This window comes from Pezoporus flaviventris, unplaced genomic scaffold, assembly GCF_033815535.1.
Source record: "Pezoporus flaviventris isolate CSIRO_AGI_PZ_B2104156 unplaced genomic scaffold, CSIRO_AGI_Pfla_v1 ptg000002l, whole genome shotgun sequence".
Classification (NCBI taxonomy): domain Eukaryota; kingdom Metazoa; phylum Chordata; class Aves; order Psittaciformes; family Psittacidae; genus Pezoporus; species Pezoporus flaviventris.
The window spans coordinates 83812116-83828428 of NW_026892550.1; the positions used below are offsets into that span (position 1 = coordinate 83812116).

Consider the following 16313-nt stretch of genomic DNA (forward strand, 5'->3'; position numbering starts at 1 on the left):
ACATTCAATTCGTATCTGCTCCAGCTCTGTCACTTCTGCTATCGACTCTTTGAGGTCTTCCACAAACTTCTGCATTTCCTCAGCACCCAGAGCACAGAAGTGTAGTACCTGTTTCTTCTCTGAGCCTGAAACTGGAGTCACCAGTGTGATGCCATGGGGGTAATCTGTAAAAAAAGGTGTGTCAGAAAAATTAAGTGGTGTTAGGCATTCTTGCTGGAGTATTTGATTGCTTTGGTACCTCTGCAAGACAGAGTTTCCAACATGAGTCCAAGGGAATGGCACACCTAGAGTTTGTCCCACTGCAGACTGAGAGCCTGCAACATTGCAGCCTTCCAAGGGAACAGAATAGCCAGCTTGCAGCAGTAAGGCAAGTGCCACCAGCACCACAGAACTGCCCAAACCAGCTCTTAGTTACACTTATGCAACACTGGCTCTAGGAACCTGAGCACAGAGGTAGAACTGTAAAGCCCTTCTAAATCTGTGGAGGAGTAAAGAGTATATATTGGAGGACAACAGCACTTCTCCTGTGTGAGATGCAGCAGGAGAAGTTGGCTCCCGGAGTCATAAGCCAGAACATCCATTAACACCCACAGAGGCAGGACTTCTCCCTAGTCTCTGCTTCCATCATCAGAGAACATGTCAGGGGTGTTAGCACAGCATGGGTGGGGAACTCATTGTACTATGCAGAGAGAACGGTAAAGATGTGGGTTTGTAGGTCTCTGCTTAGCAGTCCCCAGCACGCAGGAATGTAAATGAAAGGATATGCCTGGAGAGTGAAACATCAAAGAAAAAGGCCTTGTGTTTTAAAAACCAGGTTGGGTGCAGGGAGGTGGTGGCTGGAGACTCAGCCAACAGAAGCAGGAGAACAAGAGCATGCAGAGAACTTGCTACACTTGCGACTGGACTTCCTCTACCTTTCGCTCAATGGCCAGTGGTTTCAATCCATTTTCTCCTTCCCTCTCACCTTTCTCCAGATTTAATTTCTTTCTTCTGCTGTCCTGCTTTCTCTCCTCCTCCACTGCCTACTTTCCACATGCTCTTCCTTTATCAATCTTTACTACACTAGCCACAGGACCAACCTGCTATTTGCTGCCAGCCCTCAGCTCCCCTGGTTTGTGTCTGAGGACCCTTTTCCCACCCTGTGTCTCTTTGACCTGTGACAAGCTCTTTGGGACATCTGCTTTTCTGTCCCTGCAGGGGATACATGGCAGGATGCCTTTGCCAGAAGTTCATTCCCAGTATAGTCATGATACCCCTGAAAGCTGATCCCTGCTATGGTGGTGCCCAGGGATGCTCAGTTATAAATTACTCTTGTACACACAGGGATGTGAGAGACTCTGCAGGCTGCAGAGGATATGGTGCTAAGAGAACAACTCATGCTGCCAATAAGGCAGAGGGAAGATGTAAAATACTTGGTATAGCCACAGAGCTGCTACAGTCTTCCTTCCTTGCTGCATGTTCTACAGCTCCTCACAAACTCCCCAGCCCCTCTGCCTGCACCAGCAAGAAGCCTGCCTGTTTCTGGAACTCCTCCACCACACAACTAGCTTCAATCATGACACATCATGGCTCTATTCCCAGTCCATCAAGGTCAGGCTGACTAGGGCTGGCCTCTCGCCATGCTTTGGTGGGTGCTGTTCCAAGGACTCTGCTTCTGTCTTGGGAAGCTTTCAGCACAGCACAGCATGGCACAGTGCGAGGAGGCAACAGCAGCACCTGAACCTTTATCAATGTCAAACGTAGAGGTGAGAGTTGTGACTTTGGGGAGAGGGGATAAAGTTGGAAGCAGCAGTTTTGTCAGTGAGGTTCTCCACCTACAGTTGGCTCCTAAGAGCTCACCGAGATGTATCTAGAGATTGACTCCTTCATTTCTTCCCACTAGTGCTCTCCCCGCCACCATGACAGACAGGTCTTTCAATAAACTTTAGTTCATCCCTTCTGCAGGAGCTCAGACCTATTGAGAGTTAGCAGGAGGCTCTTCTGATCACACTGTACCTGCACAGTCGTCTCCTCAGCACCAAGCCTCAGTTTTCTCCCCCCCACTTTAAACCGTGATAGAATCTCTCTTCTGATGCAAACTCACACTGACTGATACAGCCCCCCTCTCTCCTACTCCTTTTCCCTGCCAAACCCCTCCAGGCAACCCATGAGCAATGGACTTACATTCATTCTCAAAGAGATGGAACTGCATCCCTAGCAGGCCAACCGACTTGCAAAATGTGTACGTTGAGGAGCTTTTCTTCTTGGGGCACAGCTTGAGGATCTGTTGGAGGGAGAGATGCATCACTGGGCAGGGTACTGGTGAAGAGTGAGGCAAGAACAATGCAACCTGCTCAAAGTAAGAAAGCTTTCTGCAAGCTCTGTTAATTCTGCATAGGAGTAACACTGGGTGAGTGACAGGCTCGTTGCCCAGAAAGCTGCCTGGCATACTGCACTTGTAATAACACTTCTGAAATTCAGCATGCATAGATAGCCCTGGGGCCCACGCAGCTCCCGGTCTCCCAGAGGGGCTGGCTTTCTGATGCCCACATTTCTGACTTTGCAAGGGTAATTCTCTTCACAGAGATTGCCAGATCAAAAGGCGAAAGGAAGCCTGTCAGAAATACCTTAGAGCTGGGAACAAGAGCATATGTGAATGCTGTGCTGCCCTCATTCCCTCAGCACTAGCTCTTACAGACCTGATTTATCAGATAGCAAGGAGCAGACCCTCTCCCCAGCTTCACAACTGTACAAACCAATGCAAGGGAATTGGTGGGGAAGTTCTCTTGTCCTCTCCCCCTACAAAAGGTCTTGGGGTTAGCCTTACATTTGCCACATCTACAGTTTCATTTTGCCATTAAATTCAGCAGAACTCCCATCTTGTTTGGCCTCCTCTCAGTCTCAGTGTAACTCTGCCCTCCCTTTTATCTGTCTGAACTCAGCTGCAAGTTTTAAAAGTACTGTACACATTTGGGGCTCCAGTAAGTGATATCTAGTTCCTACAGCCTTTGCAATGTTAGAAGGCAGTGGTCTTAAAGTGTCTGGCAGGGAAGTTTTAAAGCACATGGGAGGGCTCTGTCTACTATGGTACAAACAGAGAAAGAAATGAAATGAATCTTCCTGAATCTTCCTGCTGGCAAAGGCATGAGAGAGAGCAGTGACATTGCTGGGATGGCTGTGGGATGTGACAGTTTGTTTTTAAAGGGTTAGAAGAGGTTTAGATTTAGTAGGCTTTTAACAGTGAAGGATCCAGAGCTGTGTCTTACAGTATCGACAGACCAGGAGATGGTCTGTCCTTAGGACAGGGGGAAAATGGATGTTGTGGCCTGCTTTTAGGTTTCTTTATAGAAACAGGGGGAAGTTTTATCACTGCAGTGCCTAAACACCACTCACCACCAGCAGGTCATTGAAGAGAAAAACTTCCCTCTGGTGAGCTGCCTGCTTCTGCACTTTGTTCACATCAGTCACTTCGTATAAGCGGCTGCAGCAGACCAGGCGTCGATGGGGCACAGACAGCACCTGCATAAGACCCACAGGAGAATGCAGAGGCTGAGGGAGGTGCCACCGTGGGTCTCCCCCACCTTCAGCTGGTGCAACCCTGCCCAGTGACAGCAGCACAAAACAATTCTGCACACCCTCACCACCACTCCTCACCATCACTTTTCCTGCTGGTGCAGTAGCAGAGAGCTACACCTTTGTGATCTGGATAAATCTGCGGAGTGGGACAGGCTATAGGCAATCCCTCTTGCTCACACATCCTATCTTTCTACACTTGAGGCTTCCAATCAGTAGGTGACTACTCAACCTCTCAATCCACTGGACATCTGAAGGTTTCATGGGCTTTGAGAAATTATTCTGCTCCTTTTGGGTGAACAGTTATATATGTTTTTGCATTACACCTCAGTTGCTGTTAAAGAAGCTGTTTCTGCATTTGAGGGTCTCTTAACTCCAGCATCCTTAGGGAACTCTTTAGAGACAGATGGGTGAAATTGTTTTCTATCACTTTGCCTTCCTCTTCCTACACCCTCACAAGGTCTGAAAGTTTGAAACACTGCAGAGCTGTCACTGGAGCATTGGCAGGCAGGACGCGCATTGGCAGGCAGGACCTGTGTGATTCTTGGGCAAACAATTACTGCACCAGATACTATAAACTGTGGCTGAGAAGATCCCCCAAAATTAGGAAAGAATGAGACAGAGAGGAAGAAAGTGTTTGGAGAAAAAGGAGTGAATCCATCAAGACAAGCACGGAAAGCATTACAGAAGAAGAGTAGAGGCATAGAGGAAAAAGGCAGAAAAGAGGGCAGGGAGGGAGGAAGGGTCAGAGGGGTGAGTGGGTACCAGGAAGGCTGTAGGTGACTCACCGTTTTCATTCCAACTATGGACTTCTCCACTTTGGTGACATAAGTCACATGGTCCTCATTGGATTTTAGCTCTTTCTGCTGGATCCTCTCATAGATCCCCACGACCAGCTCCCGTGGAATGTCAGCACCATCGTCCACCCCTGCCGAACACAGAAACTGTTGTGCAGGCTAGGCAGGGAGAAAAGGGAAGGGAAGAACTGGTGGTCCCTGACAGGCAGCTACTGCCTCTGCACTGTGTAGTGCTGTGAAGGCTGAAGGGAAAGAGGAATACCTCACTTTAGGCTGTCTTCTTTCTTGTTCTAACACACCTAATGCACCAGCAAGAAAGACTGACATCTCTAAGGCCAATGCAGAAGATTTCATTATTCCTCTGCTCTGCATGGTGGCTCCTTTCCATGCGTTCCCTAAGGTTTTATAGCCACAATTTCACATTCATATATCTTGGGCCACTTAGCAGCAACCTCTGCATTGATTTCGTATCATCAGAAGTGCTAGATGTGGAGGAGATCTATGATGGGATTCAGCTGCTCCTCCTGCCAATGCAAGCATCAGCTCTGCTGTTTGCTTGGTGGCCTCCACTGTCCTTCTGTGATCTCTCCTAGGAGTAATATACTTTTCAGTTACGCTGTCTGTGGTATCTCTCTCTTGGCCTCGTCCTTTCCTCTTTTATATCTCCTTAGACAGTTCTCTAGATTTTGCTGTCTGATGTTTTCAGAGCCTGGCAGAAAAGTTTTCTTTCACCTTTCCCTGAGCCAAACGCCACAAATTGAACTGCCAGGTTTTCCTCTGAACTCCATTCCTCCACTCATTTTGTATCTATTTTCTCTGCTTTCCCTCCAGCTCTCTGGTTTGAGGTGTACTACCCTGAGTGATACAGGTGAGGAATTGCTGAGGAACGGAGAGGCATTATCATCTCCTGGCTCCCTCATCCATGTCCTTGCAAATGTAACCTGAATATTCTGTCTGTTTCCAAACACAGGCTGGTGAAGCTACTGACCTGGTATTGACCTGCAGGTGAGTCTGGAATGATCTGTCTCCCTTTGTCTGCAATGGAGTAACATTCACTCTCTCTAGTGAGTTGTGGTGCATGTTGGCTGAATTTATTGTGATGTGAACTGGCAGATTTTCAAGCAACTCTAAGTGTAAGTTAATGTAAAATACCCCTTTTCAGTTAGTGCTATCAGCTGTAATAACAAAGGGGAGGGGATGATGTCAGGTATCAGCCCTATTCAGTATTTCAGGAAATAACTTGAAAAGGGGCCTCATTATACTCATATAGAGCGGATGACAAATTGGGGAAGGTGTGGGAGGCTGAAGCAACACCTTCTGAACAGCAGTCAGGACAAAGAACCCACAGAAGTTCAAAATCTAGACAGCAATTTATACTAGGAAAACTTGAGGGAGCTGCAGATGTGCAGGAAGAGACACTTGGAAGATGACTGACCTAGGAGTGAACATGGCTGGGGAATCAAACAACAGTTTGTCTAGACATGATGTAAAAAAGGCCAAACAATACTAAGCTGCATTAGCAGCTCTGAAAATGAGGAGGAGGCAGTGGCTCTATATATGAGTATGCTGTGACCACATCTGAAAAAGTGCTTTTAGAAACCTATTACCAGGATGGAAAGGACTGACCTTGAAAACCAGAAGAAAATTGATTTGGGGAACTGATGTATCAGAAACTGCAAAGAGGTAATGTATGCTTGAACTCTGTCATGCCTACAGTTACTATAAGTAATTGCAAGCAATTAAGAAGGGGAAGATTTAGCCTGAATAGAAGGAAAATGTGTTTATGTATTCAAAGCTGCAAGGAGACGAATGGCTTGTTTAGCACAATCCAGCAGGGTCTAAGAAGGATGGATCTGAACAATAGGAAAATGTAATGCAATGGACTGCTTCCAAGCATTGAGATCTATTAAAAGATGAAACCCATCTCTCAAGGAAAATGGTTGGTTTCTGATAAGACTGGACAGCTTTCTGCAGAAAACAAAGCTTACATTTTCCTCTTGCCCAGCATTCCACAAGACACCTCAAAGGGCCCTCCATGTCTGGCTCACAAGGAGCAGCAGCAGCCCTAGAGAAAGGCAGCTTCACTTTAGTTTTGCTGCCTTCACGTAGGCAGAGTTTACAGCAACAAGAAAGCAAAAAACCCAAAGTAGGACTCTCACCTCTAAGATTGCGAATGAAGTCCTCCAGCATCATCTTCCTGTCAGGCTTGATGTTGGGGCTGTACATGTCCGTATTGAGGAGGATGATTGCAAAGGCCAATATGAAGATGGTGTCCGGGTTGTGAAACTGCTGGACCACATCTGGGTTACACATGCAGTACCTCTGGCTGCAGCAGGAGGGATGCACACACTTAACATGGAACATGGAAGCCCTCTGCTCCAGGGGGGCAACAGCTTCATCGCAAGTGGATCAAGCTGCTTTCACTCCACCTCTCACACAAATGAGAAGGAACTAACTTCTCTCTCAAGGCAAATTTATCCACCACGGCTGAAGTAGACCGCTGAAACTTCAGCCTTCTTGTTCTCAGGAACCAAAAAAGCAAGTGAGACTAGAGAGGACTGGTATCACTATGTTAGGGTAATATAGGAGCTGTCTACTCCAGCCTGCCTTGCTAAGGGCAAAGCACTCCTTTGGATGTGCCTAGGGAGCAGTGTAGCATCTCTGCAACCCCCAGTACTGCTCTTCCTGTGAGTTGCCAATGAACAGGGAGTCTCTTGCTGGCAGACATGTCGGGACTGGCCTCACTTCAGCCCTTTGAGCCCTTTATACCATGGAACATCTGACAAGGACATGGCTCTGCTGCAGCACTGGCACAGAGACTCCCTGCTTCAGAAGCTCCTCTGCGATCACCTTCTTTGGAAGGCAGGTTCCTGGCCATTCATTCCATGGCTGCTGCATGCTTTCTGCCTTGGGTGTGTTCTCTGTTTTCACCTGGTTGCAGCAGTGGGGCTGCAGGGTTCATTCCCTTGATTCTTACCTGAAAGCCTCAATGAGCCGCTCCACCTTCTGCGCCTCCCCCTGAACACGGATATGTGCCTGGAATTTCCGCAGGGCTTCATCCAGCTCCATGCCTGAGAAGTCCATCTCGTCCACCACGCAGCTGTGGGAGAGGAACACAGCCTTCGTCAGCACCTCCTCCTGCAGAGGATGCAAGGCAGGTTTGCTCACTGCACTACCAAGGCTCAGTTCCCAAGGGAAATACCATGGGAAAGGCCCTGAGCCACCACTACACTGCCCAGGTCACACTTATAATGGGTAGTAATTTCAGACAAGTGATTCCTGCATTCTACAGCAAGCAAGCAATTCTTGTATCTAAATATATATAGAGATATATATATGCATGTATGTGTGTATATACCATGATATATACATATATCATACCATGCACAAGATATATATTTATATATACAAAGTATATATATGTACATATTGATAATTATCCGTATAGATACAGATATTTAGACATCTATATCGATACCAATATCAACATAGATTTAGATCATCTATTTTTGCCTTTCCTATCATCTGGTAATCCTTCACACATTGTCCATTCCTCCCTTCCACTCAGCACATGCACTTGTTCGCTACTTGCTTCCCCATCCTTCTCTTATCTCTACTCACTGAGCTGTTCCTGCACTTGTCCTCATCTTCCATTCTGTCCAGTATACATCCCAATTTGTAGCCCATACCTTCATAGCATCTTCACTCCCACTCAACCACTGCAGCAGCAACATTCATTATATCTTTAAAGACCAAAGCCAGCTCAGAGAAAAAAGGTAATGGAAGCTGTTGTACAGAAATAACATTGCAGCATCTGATGGCTTGAAATATCAAGGCTGGATAAAACTCTGCCCGTGTAGTCAAACACTAGGAGTCCCCTACCAATTAATTCTGTATAAACCACTGTTCATTTACACGTTTCTACCCATTCCACACAATCTTTTTAATTTCCACCATACTTCAGTGCCATGCTTCCCTGTTATCTGCTAGAGATCCTTCACCTCATACATCTGGTATCATCACCTTTCCTTTCATGGTGATGCATTGCACACTGGTAATTCACAGCCAATTTAGATACCCAAAGAAGGGATGCCACCTCTCTTGTTTCCCACCTAAGCATTCTCAGCTTATAGAAGTCCTACCATTAGTCTCCAAAACCTACCAATACAGTTCTTGCTCTCTGTATTAGTCAAATAATCTAGTTCTTATTGTAACCGCCTGAAATTTCAGTCATTTGCAATGACAGCACCTTCCCCATGTGGCTTCAGCACATTTTGTTAACATATTCCTACTTTTGTGTCCAGGTCATACTGCAATCATTAATCAAAAGCCTAGACTCAGAAAACTCTGCTCATAGCCTCCCTTAGGCTCAGCTTCCCATTGCAGCAGAGTATGTAGGCACTAATGTCTGCATCAGGCAATTCTCTCCCCTGTTTATGATTCCTCTGCTAATTTCTAGCCATTCCACTCTCAACTAACAATTTCTCATGTCAAATGCTTTGGTGAAGTCTAGAATTACCTTCTGCATGTCCCTTGTCTAGAAAACCAGTTATTATTGTCTTAACAAAGACACTGAATTAATCTACTCTCCACTAGCTTTGGTATGTACCATTTACCCTCCTGTCTGCCATTATTCTTTCCCATAAAGAAATTCTCAAAGCTGACATTCTGTCAGACCAAGAAATTAACAGGTGCCAAAATCCCAATTTTTAAAGCCTTCCTTAAATGTGAAGTTACTAATTTGCTCATCTTCAATCATATGGCATCACCTTGACATTACAAGTGTGTTAAAATTTCAAGGACTTCATATTTTCTGCTTCTATATACCTTGGATGCTAATGCTATTCCTCCCACCCACCCTCCCCCTGCCTTTATATCATCCTCTGCATTGTCTTTGGTTTGTTTTCTCATGTTGTAAAAGATAAACTGACCCCAAATTTGAGGTTAGGAGGACTTTTTCCCCAATACAGGTTGCCTGGGACTATATGAGGAGTGGTACACAGAAAACAGAGGAGGAGGGGATTAGTTCTATTCTGGATCTTTCTATTTCCTAGGATTATCTGGAAATTTTCCCAAGCAACCCACTGCTAATCAAGGGATGTGCTGTCATCAGTTTTTCCTTCTTCCTTTCTGTGATAAACTGGGGACATGTCTGTTGGTCTTTCCTAGAGTGCTGTAGTTTGCTGCAGGCTGTTGGGAAGTACTTTGTGAGCTAGGTTGTGTCATGTGCAGCCTTGCTATAATGAAAATCTGATGCATGCTGTCTCAACTGTGTGAGGGACAGGGCTCAAATGCTCAGGGGCATCTCTCCATTCCCTCATTGATCAAGAGTCCAAATATCATTGCTTAACTGAAGCGACACCCACAGAATAAGTTAGCAAGAGCTCTGGCTGAACAGAGTCTTCAGTATCTCCTAAGGCTGGAATCATCAACTAGGAAACATGAACTCTGTGCCTCCACAAACTCCATATAAACAAAATGAGGGAACAACTGCTGAGTAGCAAGGGTGGAGAATCAATGGGGCTGCTTTCATAGGAAATCTTACATGAAATCTTCCTCTCCAAGAGGTGGACTGGCAACAGCAAAAACTCCCCCCCCCACCTCCTTCCTTTGCTATCTTTATTTTCTCACTCTTATACTCACATGTCCCTTGGGTTGACATCAAGGCTTCCTGCTTCTTGGAATTTATCTTGGATAGTAAGAAAAGTTTTTCTCTGGTTAGTCATTACTGTGTTCACAGCTGCAACCACCTCTGCAGTTGGACTTCTGTTATTATTTTTTAATACTTGCCAATGTGTGATGTTTCTCAGCATTGACCCAGTGATTTTGCTGTTATTGTCTGCTTCTAGACATGTGAAAACAGAGTCCTTGCACACACCAGTGAGACCTGCTGAGGTCCCCCTAAGTAACCCCAATCCACCAGCATTAAATTGTGTATATTTCCCTCCCTCCCTCACGGATCAATCCTTCCCGCTCCATGCAGGCTGCTATAACACATCCTTCCCTTTGTGTACAGATCTCAAATAATAAAGTCAATGCCCCTGATACAGAAAGCATGAAGCCTTTATTAGGACAAGTAGGACAAGGCAGCTGCTTATAGCTCTTTTCAAACTCAAACAGAATTATAAGAGTTATGCCCAGCTTCTCTTTGAGAGTTTCTTTCACGGACTGACAAATGCTGGTTTGCTTTGTAAATTGGAAGACAAAACCCTGGGAGTCCCTTTCATCTGAAGGAATGGAATCCAAAGAGTGATGCCCCCTGTCCTGCTTTCTGAGAAAAGCTGACCAGGCAGGAAGGGCACATTAGGAAGAAAGTTTGACTCAAGAAAAGTCAGCATGGGCTTCCATTTGATTTATTTGCTTCCATTTGGCAAAACCTGTTCTTTGTCAACAGCTCCTAGAGGAACTACCAGATATGCTGCTGCTTTCTGCTGCTAGACAGAAAGAATGGTGGATCACAGCTGCCTGATATTTTTTGTGAGTAAATTTGACACAGCAAAGACCACTGGAAGAGCCAAAGAGCCTTGTGCCAAGGGGCTGCCATGTTTCTGCTCCTCTTCTAGGTGTCTTCTAGTTTTGCTGCCTTTCCTGACCTCAGATTCCTGTACAGACTCCCATTAACATTCTGAATGTACTGTGGTGCCTATACCAGAGCTCCCCTGAAATGCAGCGAAACTTTCTGAAACCAGAGCAAGGAGGTCTTTACTTTCCAAGCTAAAAAACCTGGAAGCTGACACAGGATATCTTGGCAAACATGCTGCAAAAAGTACATTGATTCTGTCAGCCTCCCAGGCTGCAATGTAAAAGGCAATGTAACCACGTGCACAAGGGCAGGTTGCTCCCCAGGACTAGATTTGACAATGTACAAGACAAAGGTTGAGCTGAGAGCGGCTGGCTCTCTGCATCCAAGCAATAACCCAGCAGCTTATGTGCATGTGCCAAAACCAGTGCCGAGTTCATTTCTGCACAAACAGCAGAACACCTCTATTCCAGGACCACCAGGACACCTGAAGGATAATAAAGCAGGGGCAGAGTAATCACCGTATGAAATCTCCTCCTGTTTCAACTCCTTCCTCCCCACAAACTTGCAATAAGACACACAAATTGACCTTACACTGCATCCAGAGATGCATTTAGACCACTACCTGCAGGACTAGGACTTTAGATGTTTGCATTATGTAGCTACAGGGAGCTGGAAAAGTGCTGTCATCCTGCCCCATAAACAAGGTGGTGGAGTTTGAGGGCTCTTTTGCCACCTGCATACATGGGAAGCTTTGGTTGTCCTAAGGCACTTGGCAGGCAGACATCTCACAGCTGCAAAGAATTGCATGCCACGTGCCAGGACCAAAGTGGGGTCCTAGTTGGATCATTATTTTCAGCTATTACCTCAGAGGTGGCCAGGATGGCTCCTAGGGTGCAGTGCATAGATCCCCCAAAGTGGGGTGGATATAGTGGCATCATATCTGCGAGGATTTAGCACAGGGCTAAGCATGAGCCTTGCGTTGAGAGGGTTCAGTGAAGGCAGGAAGCAGCTGTATCTTGTGGGGCTGGGATCTGCTTGCTGAAGTGTAATGACCTATTTTCCAGCTTTTCCACTCAGGTGACAACGAAGCAGGAGCTGGGCTGCAACTAAAAGTGTCTGTAATGAACCTGCAGCCTACGCTGAGGGAGGGAGCAAGGGGGGAAGCAGCCAGGTGGAAAGTTTAAAACTACAAGGCACAAAGACACTAATAAAAAACATCTCTCTTCTCAGCTTCCCTAATCCTGCGAGCATTCTGAACAATGAACCATGCTTAGGGTAGACTGCAGAAGAATTGCTCCCTTGGAGGAGGCTGCCCTGCACGTGTTAACTGAGGCTCACAGAAAGAAAAGTGAGCAGGACTCACTGATTCCTTGCACCAGCAGGCACGGGTGTGTGTCTCAATCCTGCCCTCCCTGTGTAAGGGTAGTCTACACAATGGAGACCATGGCCCACACCAGTCTTCTCTACCTGGGGGTGCTGTACTACATGTATTGCCTGTTTTCTTCTGGGCTAAGTCATGTCACCTTGCCCTCCCAGGGTTGTTGGTAGTTCACATTGCTCCTCCCTTGGGCATCCACTCCTTCCTAAGCAATAAATCGCCTAGTGTACCATGCCTTGCACCAGAGCTGCCTTTCAAGGCAGAGAGCTGGTCCCAGTCCAGCCACACTGGCCACTCAGGGGAGGGTTATACCAGACTTATTCTTCCCCTCCAATGGGTGCTGGGAATCCTTGTCCCCCAAAGGACACAGGAAACCACTGTTTCCATGCGCATCTAGACATATTCAAGCTACATGTTCAGCCTTCGCAAATCTAGAATAGAAAGCTGCTCTTGCTCACATTTGATCTGTGCCACAGCTCTGCCTTCAGCAGGAGGGCAGAACTGCCTAACACGTTCTTCCCTCTGTCCTGTTTCTATCACATCATTATCTATTGCTCCATAGCACAAGCTGCAGCACTGCACTGTTCAAACCCTCTTGTAATGCAAGTCCCCCATTGATCCTTTGTAATGTCCTCAGAGAGAAGAGGAAAGGGGGCTAGTTTGGGCTAACCCGTCAAGTTCACTCTGCCAGTCCAAGAGGAATCTAACACTTCTTTGAGACACAGCCACTTTGCTGGGCTTCCAGCTCTGCACTTACACTCCTAAGAGCATCTTTTCTCTCCCTGACTTCCCGTGAGAGAAAGAGAAGACAATACACGCTTGACAGACAGGAGAGCTGCTCACCCACAGGGAGAGTGTGTCTAACAGCAACTTACAGTCTATCAACAGCCAGCCCCCAACTCAGCACAACGTCTCTTCTGCTTGAATCCCTGCCTCTTCCTCCTCTGGCAGCAAACTCATCAGAACAGTCACTTCTGCACTTCCAAGTCCCACGACCTGAACACAAACCATAAAGTACCAGCAGCACAGCTGACTCCATTCATGGCATCACTCACATTATCTTGTTCATGAATGAACTATAAATGGAAGCGTTTCCTGAGTCAGAAACAGGTGGAGGGGAAGAATGAACTAAAGCAAAGGGAAATATGAATGAAGGAAAACAAAAGCAAATAAGCAGAGAATGAAGAGTGCACAAAAAGGAAATAAACAATACATCTGAGTATGTACTACAAAAGAAAGGAATGAAGAAAGAATGTGTTAATGCCTTCGGCCTCTTTTTCAAGGTATCAAAATGATTTTTCTGCAGTACTTGCTAAGTAGATTTGACAAAACCACTCAGTACCATCTCAGTGCTTTAGTGGACCAGCCTACCTCTCTACAGCTGTATTCTTTAGACCGGTAGGCATTGAAACCCTGGGGTAGATCCCCAGGGACTCCTTCTAACTGGCTTCAGGGCAGGCTGTGGAAGTAGATTCCCAAGAGAAGAGGATGGATCTTACTGTGGGATGCTGGATCAAAGAGAATGGTTGTTACTGCAGGATGCTCAGAATGTTTACAGGTGGGATTTATCACCTGTAACATAAAACACCTAAAAGCTGTATGTCCAGCCTAAACAAGCACATTGAGAAAAAACAACACTCCTGAGGGATCTATATGTCTCCATTAACTAATGGAATTCATAAATTGATAGAAGGCACTAAACTTGGTGGTGGCTAACAATAGCTGAGATAAATCCTGCTTTCAAAGACTGAAGCCTTTCTTTCTGCAAAAGAAAACAACATACTGCATCTCCCTTAGCAGACAGGCATGAGCAGTTTAGCGTTATCAAAGCATGTGTCCCGGTTATAGTCAGATACTATAATCCCCTGATCTCTCCCTTCCACTGGCTAGCATTTATAATAGACTGGATATCAGGAAAAAACTCTTCACCAAAAGGGTGCTCAGGTATTGGAACAGGATTTCCAGGGCAGTGGTGGAATCACTGTCCCTGGAAGTGTTCAAAGACCATGTAGATGAGGCCCTCAGTGACATGGGTTAGTGGTGGCTTTGGCAGTCCTAGGGTAACACTGGACTTGATGATCTTAAAGGTCTTTTCCAACCTAGCTGATTCTATGATTCTGTGGATTACTTGTGAGCTATCCAGACACCTTTTCTGGGTTCTAAGAAAACCAGTTAGAGATTGAAAGACAGAGTAGGAAGATGGACAGGAGAATGTAACTTCAGAGCATTTATGTGCTGAGCCTGCTGGTGTGGAAAGGCAAAATTACATGCCAAAGTCTTCAAGCCCTTTACTACACTTACCCTCACCCGCTTCCCTTCCCATACATGTGAGAGGCTTTGCAACCAGCATGGCACTTCCTCTGGAATTTTAGGTGAGGAGTAAAAGCAGAGTATCTCCACAGTATCAAATACTACTGTACACTTCTGAGCTCTATTGCCTGACTCCAGGAACAGGCAGTGGTTTGCTTGTTTGTCAGCATCACTGCTTCAATACCTGCAGAAGCCAAGAGAAGTCTGCAGAGCAGTCTTAAAGCCGGACTTACAGCTGAGTCTGGAGTCTGTGACCTGGGCAGCTCTGCCCTGCCTCCAAATGCACAAGGGAGGCTGACACTTTTGCAGATGTTTTAAAAGCTGTCCTATTATTTATTCATGCAGCTGGGTTAATTCAACCTGGTGGCAGTGGAGACAATGCTTACAACACACAATTCTAACACAAGTTTTCACATCGAGCGAAAGCTAAACTAACACAGCAAGTGGCATCAATAATTGAAACTGCTTTCGGGAGGGAGAGGATGCGCCAGGAAGGCTCCAGGGTCAGGTCTGGGATGTGAAAGAGCAGAGACATAAAGGCTTGCTCACTGCAGGTAGTCAGAACCTGCCCAACAACTACTGCCTGCTCACAGTCACCCTGCTTGGGCATTTGAGCTTGCCAGGACTAGCAGGGCCTGACCTTCTGCCCACTTGGGCCACAGAAATGACTGTGGCATTGAGAAAATTGTGCAGAAGCTACTGTAGGAGCTATCCTGTCTGCCACGTGCTCTGCTGGGAATACCACTGGATTTCTAAGTGTGGGTAGATGTGGGGACTGCAAGACAGCCCTTGCAGAGTCCATTCTCTCAACATGTGCCAGTGTTTCTGAGCTAGTTTGATTTGAGTTGGATGAGGAATGAAAACCAGACTAGATCTTAGTTCTAAAATGCCAAAACGTCTTTAAGCTGCATCTTGCTCCCACACAAATGGCTCAAAAGTCATGACTAGCCTTATAGTGCATTACAGTGCACTGGAAATTCCAGCATACTGTACTAGACTGCCAGCCCTCTTCTTCCTGCAGCAGGGACATGAGGAATATCCAGAGTGATAATCCTGGGCCAGGATTTCCCCTGGCAATGCCTTGTTTCCATACATGTCACACCGCTGGGTGTGCAGCCATTGCCCAGCCAGCTCTTACAAGCAGTTGATGAAAATTTGCTTGGGAAACACAGCAACAATTGCTATCCCCAAGCTCAGAACTGACACAGGAAGAGAGTGAAAGTACCTGCAAACAGCACAGCTACAGCTAGCTGAATGTGTGTGTTTTTCCTTACTGTTTTAGAACATTTTGTGTATATGTCTACTTTTATTGCTGCCTTCGAGGAAGATGAATCAGCAATTTATTGTGAAGAGGGGATGGCAGCATAGATTGTTAGTTCAAGAACATCAGCTGTTGCCTGGAGAGATCAAACACAGGTCTGAACCCCTAATTCAGACTCAGTTGCTTGATACATGTCTATGTACACAAAGTTCATGTCCAATATATGTCAGTGTACACACGGCCTCAACAGCTCAGTTCCCATCTTTGGGCCTTGCTTTCTACATTTGTAAATAGAATGGTGGGGTCACTCTTAACATGGAACATTTGGAGTGCTACACTGAGAGATGCAGTGGAAACTGAGAGTAATGAGCATGACAAAGTAAAGCCACCTGCTTTAATGGACCTCCTGCAACATGCAAAGATGGGCAACCAGAACATAGCAGTTCCTGAGCATTAAGGCTGGAGGGCAGACATCAAGATTTGCAATAGAGG

The 16313-nt window shown here is 46.1% G+C and overlaps 1 protein-coding gene across 5 annotated transcripts in view; it reads right to left on the reverse strand.

The window, feature by feature from the left end:
- Nucleotides 1-16313, reverse strand: part of IQSEC3 (IQ motif and Sec7 domain ArfGEF 3) — a 103481-nt gene that overhangs the window by 10535 nt on the left and 76633 nt on the right. For all 5 annotated transcript variants that reach the window (XR_009741775.1, XM_061444799.1, XM_061444802.1 and 2 more), the window contains exons 6-11: nt 7327-7449; nt 6509-6675; nt 4341-4480; nt 3373-3498; nt 2164-2263; nt 3-164 (exon numbers count right to left, since the gene is read on the reverse strand). Coding sequence is in view for 4 of the 5 variants with exons in the window: in XM_061444799.1 (XP_061300783.1) it covers nt 3-164; nt 2164-2263; nt 3373-3498; nt 4341-4480; nt 6509-6675; nt 7327-7449 (818 nt within the window). In the remaining variant the exon portion in view is untranslated. The remainder of the gene's footprint in view (nt 1-2; nt 165-2163; nt 2264-3372; nt 3499-4340; nt 4481-6508; nt 6676-7326; nt 7450-16313) is intronic.